The 11,453-nt window shown below is 46.5% G+C and overlaps 1 protein-coding gene across 6 annotated transcripts in view; it reads right to left on the bottom strand.

Moving 5' to 3' along the window:
* Positions 1–1,012: 1,012 nt before the first annotated feature.
* The window catches only part of LOC124012308, a 26,045-nt gene continuing 15,604 nt past the window's right edge, over positions 1,013–11,453 (bottom strand). For 2 of the 6 annotated variants that reach the window (XR_006834695.1, XR_006834694.1), the window contains exons 2-6: positions 7,917–8,234; positions 7,045–7,324; positions 6,783–6,902; positions 3,007–3,077; positions 1,013–2,540 (exon numbers count right to left, since the gene is read on the bottom strand). Coding sequence is in view for 2 of the 6 variants with exons in the window: in XM_046325787.1 (XP_046181743.1) it covers positions 3,068–3,077; positions 6,783–6,839; positions 7,045–7,324; positions 7,917–8,234 (665 nt within the window). In the remaining 4 variants the exon portion in view is untranslated. The remainder of the gene's footprint in view (positions 2,541–3,006; positions 3,078–6,782; positions 6,903–7,044; positions 7,325–7,916; positions 8,235–11,453) is intronic. The other 4 variants (XR_006834697.1, XR_006834696.1, XM_046325787.1 and 1 more) reach the window with 3 other exon arrangements.

Raw genomic sequence — 11,453 nt, 5'->3', positions numbered from 1 at the left:
ACATATCAATACATACACACAAACTATCTAGGTCAAACATTAAAACCACAGTCTAGAGGTTGTGTGTCTCTGGAGAAACGGTCCCAATCTCAAACTCTTGAACGTAGCTGTGGTTGCAAGGACTGACATTTTTTTCACAGGTATGTTGTAGCAGTACAATCTTTGTTTCACAAAAATTCAAATGACAACACAAATATAGACAATGGAGTAGACTTACATCATATTGTGGGTTGTGATGAGGTAAGTATATTTGTCAAGCATGTATGGGGGATTGACGACTATATAACGTCAGGAAATATCAAAGATTGTATACTTTTAAATGGAATGTATAGGTAAGTCTGACGTAATATATTGAAGCTCATGTAAAAAAAAGAAGCTCAGTAAACAAATCTTTATCAGTTTGAATAAGTCATAAGCGTATTTTAGAATAGTGAAATGTTAATAATATTATCTTAATATTCAGTCTCAATAACTACTCTGAAATAGAAATGTCTAAAAATTAAATGACCTCCAGTGCAAAAACTCACGATGGTATCAGTAGATTTGACATTTTTTCCACAGTTATATACAGTATGTGGGCTAATGTAGGTGGAGCACAAAATGCTCCAATAGAAGGAATGTCTGCAGGAGTGTGCAGGAGTCAGTGATTGTATTCTATTTTATTTGTAAAGAAAATGTACCCCCTATTATTGCGGTATCCAATTGTTAGTTACAGTTTTGTCCCATCACTGCAACTCCCGTACGGACTTGGGAGAGACAAAGGTCAAGGGACGTGTGTCCTCCGAAACACAACCCAGCCAAGTCACACTGCTTCTTGACACAATGCCCGCTTAACCCGGAAGCCAGCCGCACCAATTTGTAAGTCGCTCTGGATAAGAGCGTCTGCTAAATGACTTAAATGTAAATGTAAATGTAATGTAAGAGGAAACACTGTACGCCTGGCGACCGTGTCAGCGTACATTGCGCCCGCCCCTCCACAGGAGTCGCTGGAGCGCAATGGGTCAAGAACATCCCTGCCGGCCAAACCCTCCCCTAACCCGGACAACACTGGGCCAATTGTGCACCATGGGACTCCTGTTCACGGCCGGCTGTGACAGAGCCTGGACTCCAACCAGGATCTCTAGTGATTGTATTCTTAAGATCCTGTTGAGGCTAGGGGGCAGCATTTTCACTTTTGGATGAAAGGCATGGCCAGAGTAAACGGCCTCCTACTCTTTCCCAATTGGGAATATATGCATAGTATTATTACTGGTGGATAGGAAACACTCTGAAGTTTCTAAAACTGTTTGAATTATGTCTGTGAGTATAACAGAACCCATATGGCAGACAAACACCTGAGAAGAAATCCAAACAGGAAGTGAGAACTCAATTTAGAAAACAGTGCCAGTGGATATCCACCTTAGATATGGATGAGCATGCACTTCCTAGGGCTTCCACAAGATGTCACCATCTTTAGATTCTGGTTGTATGATTCTATTATAAAGGTGGGGCTCATAATAGCTCTTTGAGTGGGTGGTCTGGCAGAAAGCCTACGCTCTGTCACGAGAGAGTGTTCTTGCGTTCCTGTGCTTTTCTTCAGACAATGAAATTCTCCGGTTGGAACCTTATTGCTGATTAATGTTTAACCCGTTGAGCTAAATACTGTGTAGATAAGGACAAGCAATAAGTGGTCCATCATAATAAACTAAACTGTGACTCTGGTACATTCAAACTGTGTGAACACAGTTGTTGTCAAAGCAAGATCTGAACAACACTTAATCACGATTGCATTTTGTGAGAGTAAAATGTCAACCAAGAACACTTTCTGAGTCAAAAGGCAAATCAAGATCTACCACTCAGAAGTGTTTCAACAGAATCTATATGGTGGTTTCCAACGTAGTCTAATAGCCATTATGCTGAGGAGTAGGTAGGTGGCTTTATCTCACCAAACATCTGCTTTTTATGTACACAGCAGCTATCCACTGGCAAGCTAAACAATGGCCAGCTATAAAACGATACAGGGGAGGCACCTACATTTAAACAACAGAACAGACAGAACTGAAAAGAAGCTTCTGACCAGCAAAGCATGGAAAACACACTAGTGAAATGTATTAAAAGAGGTTCCAGTTGTTTTAACCTATACATTGGGACAATGGGCACTTGAAAAGAGGGATCACCCTACTAATAACCCTAGGCATAGCTATTGAATTTAATCTCATCAAGGCTCAATTCAACAAAAGACAGTGATGATGACCAACAAAGGAAATCTGAAATGACTGAAATGACAACAGCGCATTGGTTAAATGGGAATTGTCTCCAGGAACAACTGTGTCTCCATGAAGTTTTCTAAAATGAATATTGACTATAATTTTGTCTTTAACGTCCTCTTCAGGATGTAACGCCTTCTCTGGGATGTGAATTATCATGTCACCCTCTCAGGAACTTCATGCAGTGTCAACATCCTCGCTGGCAGCCATGTGATGTACCTGGAGTGTATAATAAACTGTCAGGTTAGGGTTGTCTCTAAGTGACTCCAGTCCTTGTATACCTGTTCGATCCTCCTAAACAGGGAGAGGGAGGGAGGAAAGGATTGAGAGGGACAAGGAAAGGGGGGGGGGGGTAGGAAAGAATAAAGGATCATATGTTTCGTCATCAGATACTTTGTACCCCAAAAGAAGGAAACAAGACTGATGCTCTCTTGTCTATTCTCATTGTTCTGCAGTAGGTAACTCAACAGTCAACACATCTAGAACCATTCCTAAATCTAGTGGGAGGGACCATGAAGCCAAGCATAAAAATCAACAGACTTGACAAATACTGTAAAATACACAGGAAGTTCAAAGGTATTACTCTTCTAATTGTCCAACATAAACATTTCATTTGGGCAAAACTGGTTGCAGTGACATCAGGCCGGTTATCAAACTCAGGTGGTCTGTGCAACTCAATACCACATGAACCCACTGACACAGAGATAAAGCCAACAGTTTACATCTCCTATGTTTATCAGCCTGTAGAATGATTACTAACCTGGTTTTCTGCTGGTTTAATGTGAGTTATCTCTGCATACTGAACGTCATCTTGCTCTCTTTCAGGTGAATCTATAAAGGCAAAATAAAGTAAATGAAATATACAGTGTGGGTGGGAGTAACTGACAGATATGCACAAATGCTCATCCCCAAGACAGGTTCTACAAACACTAAGGACTCATGTTACTATTGTAGCGGCATTCGTCTTCCTCTGACGAGGAGTATGAGAGATCGGACCTGTAACTGACAGTTAGACATACAGGCTATGTTGTTGTCTTTTGTTTGAATTGTTTACGTGTCCGCTGTGCGGGGGAAATGATAATACAAGCGGAACTATGTAGCTAATACTGTTGTAACGGGGATCCTTATTGTAGCAACAAACTTTTGGAGGGAAGGCAATCCTGCGCTGCGTTAGCTAAGTTTTCATGTCATCGGGTGTAGTTCATAAAGGTTGAAGAGTGTATGTTAGGATGAAGTGTGAATTCATGCCAGGAATAATAAGTGTGAAGTTTGATTTCCTCCCTTCTGTAATAAGCAGCCAATGAGGTATTTTTTCCTTTATTCATGTGTTTAATCTGAACCCGTTATAACGCCGGTTAAACTGTTATGTATGTAAGCACTTCAGAGTTATACCAAGCTAATAAGTCACTCGTAAGATAAGGTTGTAAGAGTGCGCTTAACTGTATTTTTCATTTACTTTATAGTTCTCACGGAAGGTGACAATTCTGATTAAAACTACAGAATAAAGCCGCCAGTTAAAGGAACGGTTGTGCTCGTGGTTCCTGAAGGGAGCTACAGGACCAATACGCAGCGTGTAAGTGTTCATGGTATTTAATAGATCGGAACACTTAATGACAAAAAACAACAAGAGAACAAAAAAAACGAAACAGTTCTGTCTGGTGCAGACACACTAAACAGATAATAATCACCCACAAGACACAGGTGGGAAAAGGCTACTAAGTATGATTATATATTTTTTTACCCCCTTTTCCATGGTATCCAATTGTTAGTAGCTACTATCTTGTCTCATTGCTACAACTCCCGTACGTGCTCGGGAGAGACGAAGGTTGAAAGTAATGCGTCCTCTGATACACAACCCAACCAAGCCGCATTGCTTCTTAACACAGCGCGCATCCAACCTGGAAGCCAGCCGCACCAATGTGTCGGAGGAAACACCGTGCACCTGGCAACCTTGGTTAGCGCGCACTGTGCCCGGCCCGCCACAGAAGTCACTGGTGCGTGATGAGACAAGGATATCCCTTCTCGCCAAACCCTCCATAACCCGGACAACGCTAGGCCAATTGTGCGTCACCCCACAGACCTCCCGGTCATGGCCGGTTATGACAGAGCCTGGGCGCGAACCCAGAGTCTCTGGTGGCACAGCTGGCACTGCAGTACAGCACCCTTAACCACTGTGCCACCCGGGAGGCTAAGTATGATTCTCAATACTAGGCCAAACACGTAGAAAATATAACATAGAAAAAATAACATAGACAACCCAACTCAACTCATGCACTGACCAACCTAACACAAAGACATAAAAAAGAAACTAAGGTCAGAACGTGACAGTACCGCCCCCCATAGGTGAACCTATAGGGGAGGGTCTGGGTGGCCGTCTGTCCACGGTGGCGGCTCTGGCACGGGACGTTGACCCCACTCCATCGTAGTCTTTGCCCGCTTAAGTGGCGCCTTTGGAGCGGCTACCCTCGCCGTCCACCTCGGACTGGGGACCCTTGCAGCGGGTCCCGAATAGATGGGAGATACCGGCAGCACCGGACTCTGGAAGCGCCAGGCTGACGGGCGGCTCTGGCAGCTCCTGGCTGACGGGCGGATCTGTCAGCTCCTCACTGACGGTCGGCTCTGGCAGCTCCTGGCTGACGGGCGGATCTGTCAGCTCCTCACTGACGGGCGGCTCTGGCAGCTCCTGACTGACGGGCGGCTCTGGCAGCTCCTGACTGACGGGCGGCTCTGGCAGCTCCTGACTGACGGGCGGCTCTGGCAGCTCCTGACTGACGGGCGGCTCTGGCAGCTCCTGACTGACGGGCGGCTCTGGCAGCTCCTGGCTGACGGGCGGCTCTGGCAGCTCAGGACAGACGGTGGCTCTGGCAGCTCAGGACAGATGGGCGGACCTGGAGGGAGGAGACGGAGAGAGCGCCTGGTGCGTGGGGCTGCCACAGGACCCACCAGGCTGGGGAGACCTTCAGGAGGCCTGGTGCTTGGAGGAGGCACCAGATGGACCGGGCTGTGGGGGAGCACTGGAGCCCTGGTGCGCAGCCTTGGCACCACTCCTCCCGGCTAGATCACCATTTTAGCCCGGACCATCCAGAGTGCAGGCACAGTTTGAACCGGGCTGTGGGTGAGCACTGGAGATCTGGTGCATACCACTCGCACCTCTCCCTTAGGCTCAATACCCACATTTGCCCGGCACGGGCAGAACGCAGGCATAGAACGCACTGCACCCTCCCAGTGCCTCGGAGACACAGCACGTGATACCCTGGGCCAAAACGGCGTAGCGGAGACCAAACACGCTGGGCTGGGACAACACGCCCTGGCTGGATGCCCACTCTCGCATGGCACTGGCCTATAGCCCACCGGGCTATGAGCGAGTACTGGCGACACCGTGCACTTGACCGCATAACACGGTGCCTGGCCAATACTGAGCATCTTCCGTTAAGCACGAGGAGTGGGCTCAGGTCTCCAACCTGACTCTGCCACACTCCCCCCCCAAACAATTTGGGGGCTGCCTCTCGTGCCTGTCGTGCTGCCGTGCTACCTCCTCATATTGCCGCCGCTCAGCTTTTGCTGCCTCCAGCTCTTGCTGCCTCCAGCTCTGCCTTGGGGCGGTGATATTCCCCAGCCTGTGCCCAGGGTCCTTTTCCGTCCAAAATTTCCTATTATGTCCAGGAGTCCAGCTATCGCTGCTGCCCGATACCACGCTGCTTGGTCCTTGGTTGGTGGGTGATTCTGTAACAGCATTCGTCTTCCTCTGATGAGGAGTATGAGAGATCGGACCAATGCGCAGCGTCGTGAGTGTTCATGATATTTAATAGAACGGAACACTTAATGACAAAAATCAACAAGAGAACAAAAAAAAACAAAACAGTTCTGTCTGGTGCAGACACACTAAACAGATAATAATCACCCACAAGACACAGGTGGGAAAAGGCTACTAAGTATGATTCTCAATCAAACCTGCCTCTGATTGAGAACCATACTAGGCCAAACACGTAGAAAATATAACATAGAAAAATAACATAGACAACCCACCCCAACTCACGCCCTGACCAACCTAACACAACGACAGGACAGGGCGACATAGGCCGATAGAAACCTGAGCGGCCAGCGCTGCTCCAACGTGGCGAGCAGCGGGCCAATTCCTGACAGCTTGCCGAGCATGGCTCCATCTGGATGCCTCAGAAATAACGGAACCGAGTGTAATAAACTAAGGTCAGAACGTGACAACTATGGATTCCTGTGTCTGTGCTAACTGTCGTTTTGGCACCAGAGAAGCTACAAAGTAATGATTGTCAGAGTGTGCTTGTGTGTGTGTGCCTTCTGCTTTATCAACATTTAGAGAAGTGGTCTGAGACAATGCAACTGTCTGACCAAGCAGAGGAAGTGTGGAAGATACGCCACTTCATTTGACCTGCATCCGTTGTTCAGGCAAACTCTTCTTACCTTTTCCAAAACACTATCCATGATAATTAAAAAAGGTTGTGCACAACATGTTTTGAATTTGACAAGGAGAATCACCTCACCCTGTAAAAAGCTAAATACCTGCATGTGAGTATCCGTTTCTCCTCTTCTTCAGATATATTGCAAGACCAACAAGTCCTGAGGCAACCAGAACACAGATTACAGCAATAATAAGACAATCTCGAGTCCTCTCATCACCATCTAAATTACAAAGAGAGAAAACAATACTTTTATTAAAACATTGGGTTTCATAAAATGAGCTCTACCATACTTATTGTTTCATATAGAAGTTGGTATTGTCTGGATGTCTGTAATGTAACATTGCTACTGTACATGTGTTTACCTGTCACCTTGAGAGGGATCACTCTCTCTACAGGAATGTGGAACAACAGCTGTCTCCTTGCTGACTGGGTTGGCAGCCTCACATCTGTAAGAGTCTCTGTTCTGTTCATCCACCTTGAGAGGTATAGAGAGGGTGATGTTGTGGTCAGGGCTGCTGGTCTGGTTGAGTATCTCCCCTCCTTTGTACCAGGACAGGGTCACCTCTCTCCCGTTCTCCACAGAACACACCATGCTACAGGAGATGTTATCATGGACCGTCACCTGAGGTTTGGACAGAACATCTGGAAGACAAATAATGAAAAAATGTGAACTAGTGAAATGGAACTTATCTTTAAAGTGGCAAAGAGCAGTTGCTACATTCATTTTTGGACTTCGAAGTTAATGAAATGTACCCATTGATTCTTGAAGAATATTTATAAATGCTTCTTGAGCTTAGAACCCACAATTTGTTTTTACTCCGGTGTTTGTAAACAAAGAAATTGTAAACAAATACTATCTGTCTACACACTATGATTTTTTATATGATGGCTGAACAGTCCTTGAATCCATAGCTCGGTCTATGAATTTGAGAGTGGTTACATTTCTCCAGAAACATCCCTCAGCTTTTTACCAAACCAAAAGGTGACAGCTTTAGTATTGTTTCTACTGCTGATTGCCACTTTAATGATGTTGTTATTTACAGCACACACACACACACACACACACACACACACACACACACACACACACACACACACACACACACACACACACACACACACACACACACACACACACACACACACACACACACACACACACACACACACACACACACACACACACACACACACACACACACACACACACACACACACACACACACACACTTACAGTACACAGTCAGCTGAAATATATGTTTCGTCTTCCCTTTATCTGTATTCTCCACAGTATAAACCCCAGAATCGTCTATTTGTAGGTCTGACAAAGTGAAGACTCCAGTAACATTGTTCCAGTGAAGGTGGTTTTTAAATCTCTTCTCAAGGTTGGTATTACTTTGTTTACCAGGGTGCACCTGTGCAATATTGCCAAGGTCTCCATAAAGTAAACTGCCAGAGTTCAACACCCTTTCTGGAAAATAGAAAACCGTTCCCACGAGGCCATTCACCTGCCGAGTCTCAGGTTGGGCTGAATGCTGGGCTGAGCAGAGTACTGTGGAGAGAAAGAGACTCAATATCAACGCATTGCCTTAAATATCATAGTTATTCTCTAATAATATAGCAATGCAGCAAATTGCAGTTTTTCTTGATAAAATGTGTCCAAACAGAATTAACGTTTTCTAAACAATTAACATGCAGCCCAAAACTGAAACACGTTGGCCAAAATGACACATTTAATTTGCAAAATGCATTAAGACTCTCAAAACATTAAATAGATGACACAAAATTAACTACCTCCATCAAAACATACAACTTGTTATCTAATGAAAAGTTATTTCAATAAATCGTTACACGATGGCCCAATAAATACTAATTACAACTATCAATATACTCTAACATGGTTAACCCTCTTTCATATTTCTGTGCCATTTGTTGATACTATAATTATAGTATGCACCATAAAAGATGAGTAAATGTATTATCACAGCATGGGTTGTGTTATTTTTTCCTAAAATTATTTAACCAAAGATGACCAACACAGAAAGAATGTCACTGAAGAGCATGAATATCCAGAAACAGAAGGCTTTATTTGACCTTTTTCCATGTTGTCTTTCACAAATGCAGTGATGCTGTACAGTATATACAGAGAATCAAAATAAGATACACCAGGCTAACACATCACTGCAAAAACAAAGCAATGTAGAAAACATGTAACGTTTTTCTTCCTGGGAAGGAGAGGAGGACCAAAATGCAGCGTGGTGATGGTTGAACATAATTAATAAACATTTACATTACATTTAAGTCATTTAGCAGACGCTCTTATCCAGAGCGACTTACAAATTGGTGCATTCACCTTATGACATCCAGTGGAACAACCACTTTACAATAGTGCATCTAAATATTTTAAGGGGGGGGGGTGAGAAGGATTACTTTATCCTATCCTAGGTATTCCTTAAAGAGGTGGGGTTTCAGGTGTCTCCGGAAGGTGGTGATTGACTCCGCTGTCCTGGCGTCGTGAGGGAGTTTGTTCCACCATTGGGGAGCCAGAGCAGCGAACAGTTTTGACTGAGCTGAGCGGGAACTGTACTTCCTCAGTGGTAGGGAGGCGAGCAGGCCAGAGGTGGATGAACGCAGTGCCCTTATTTGGGTGTAGGGCCTGATCAGAGCCTGGAGGTACTGAGGTGCCGTTCCCCTCACAGCTCCGTAGGCAAGCACCATGGTCTTGTAGCGGATGCGAGCTTCAACTGGAAGCCAGTGGAGAGAGCGGAGGAGCGGGGTGACGTGAGAGAACTTGGGAAGGTTGAACACTAGACGGGCTGCGGCGTTCTGGATGAGTTGTAGGGGTTTAATGGCACAGGCAGGGAGCCCAGCCAACAGCGAGTTGCAGTAATCCAGACGGGAGATGACAAGTGCCTGGATTAGGACCTGCGCCGCTTCCTGTGTGAGGCAGGGTCATACTCTGCGGATGTTGTAGAGCATGAACCTACAGGAACGGGCCACCGCCTTGATGTTAGTTGAGAACGACAGTTTGTTGTCCAGGATCACGCCAAGGTTCTTAGCGCTCTGGGAGGAGGACACAATGGAGTTGTCAACCGTGATGGCGAGATCATGGAACGGGCAGTCCTTCCCCGGGAGGAAGAGCAGCTCCGTCTTGCCGAAGTTCAGCTTGAGGTGGTGATCCGTCATCCACACTGATATGTCTGCCAGACATGCAGAGATGCGATTCGCCACCTGGTCATCAGAAGGGGAAAGGAGAAGATTAATTGTGTGTCGTCTGCATAGCAATGATAGGAGAGACCATGTGAGGTTATGACAGAGCCAAGTGACTTGGTGTATAGCGAGAATAGGAGAGGGCCTAGAACAGAGCCCTGGGGGACACCAGTGGTGAGAGCGCGTGGTGAGGAGACAGATTCTCGCCACGCCACCTGGTAGGAGCGACCTGTCAGGTAGGACGCAATCCAAGCGTGGGCCGCGCCGGAGATGCCCAACTCGGAGAGGGTGGAGAGGAGGATCTGATGGTTCACAGTATCGAAGGCAGCCGATAGGTCTAGAAGGATGAGAGCAGAGGAGAGAGAGTTAGCTTTAGCGGTGCGGAGCGCCTCCGTGATACAGAGAAGAGCAGTCTCAGTTGAATGACTAGTCTTGAAACCTGACTGATTTGGATCAAGAAGGTCATTCTGAGAGAGATAGCGGGAGAGCTGACCAAGGACGGCACGTTCAAGAGTTTTGGAGAGAAAAGAAAGAAGGGATACTGGTCTGTAGTTGTTGACATCGGAGGGATCGAGTGTAGGTTTTTTCAGAAGGGGTGCAACTCTCGCTCTCTTGAAGACGGAAGGGACGTAGCCAGCGGTCAGGGATAAGTTGATGAGCGAGGTGAGGTAAGGGAGAAGGTCTCCGGAAATGGTCTGGAGAAGAGAGGAGGGGATAGGGTCGAGCGGGCAGGTTGTTGGGCGGCCGGCCGTCACAAGACGCGAGATTTCATCTGGAGAGAGAGGGAGAAAGAGGTCAGAGCACAGGGTAGGGCAGTGTGAGCAGAACCAGCGGTGTTGTTTGACTTAGCAAACGAGGATCGGATGTCGTCGATCTTCTTTTCAAAATGGTTGACGAAGTCATCTGCAGAGAGGGAGGAGGGGGGGGGGAGGATTCAGGAGGGAGGAGAATGTGGCAAAGAGCTTCCTAGGGTTAGAGGCAGATGCTTGGAATTTAGAGTGGTAGAAAGTGGCTTTAGCAGCAGAGACAGAGGAGGAAAATGTAGAGAGGAGGGAGTGAAAGGATGCCAGGTCCGCAGGGAGGCGAGTTTTCCTCCATTTCCGCTCGGCCTTCCGGAGCCCTGTTCTGTGAGCTCGCATTGAGTCGTCAAGCCACGGAGCGGGAGGGGAGGACCGAGCCGGCCTGGAAGATAGGGGACATAGAGAGTCAAAGGATGCAGAAAGGGAGGAGAGGAGGGTTGAGGAGGCAGAATCAGGAGATAGGTTGGAGAAGGTTTGAGCAGAGGGAAGAGATGATAGGATGGAAGAGGAGAGAGTAGCGGGGGAGAGAGAGCGAAGGTTGGGACGGCGCAATACCATCCGAGTAGGGGCAGTGTGGGAAGTGTTGGATGAGAGCGAGAGGGAAAAGGATACAAGGTAGTGGTCGGAGACTTGGAGGGGAGTTGCAATGAGGTTAGTGGAAGAACAGCATCTAATAAAGATGATAACGTGAACAATATACATATACAAAATAAGAAAACGTGGAAAAACCGAAACAGTCCTTTAAAAAAATAAATAATAAT

The sequence above is a fragment of the Oncorhynchus gorbuscha genome, linkage group LG24, assembly GCF_021184085.1.
Source record: "Oncorhynchus gorbuscha isolate QuinsamMale2020 ecotype Even-year linkage group LG24, OgorEven_v1.0, whole genome shotgun sequence".
Lineage (NCBI taxonomy): Eukaryota > Metazoa > Chordata > Actinopteri > Salmoniformes > Salmonidae > Oncorhynchus > Oncorhynchus gorbuscha.
Note: the sequence above shows the minus strand (reverse complement) of the source record. Positions and strands in the feature narration are given on the sequence as shown.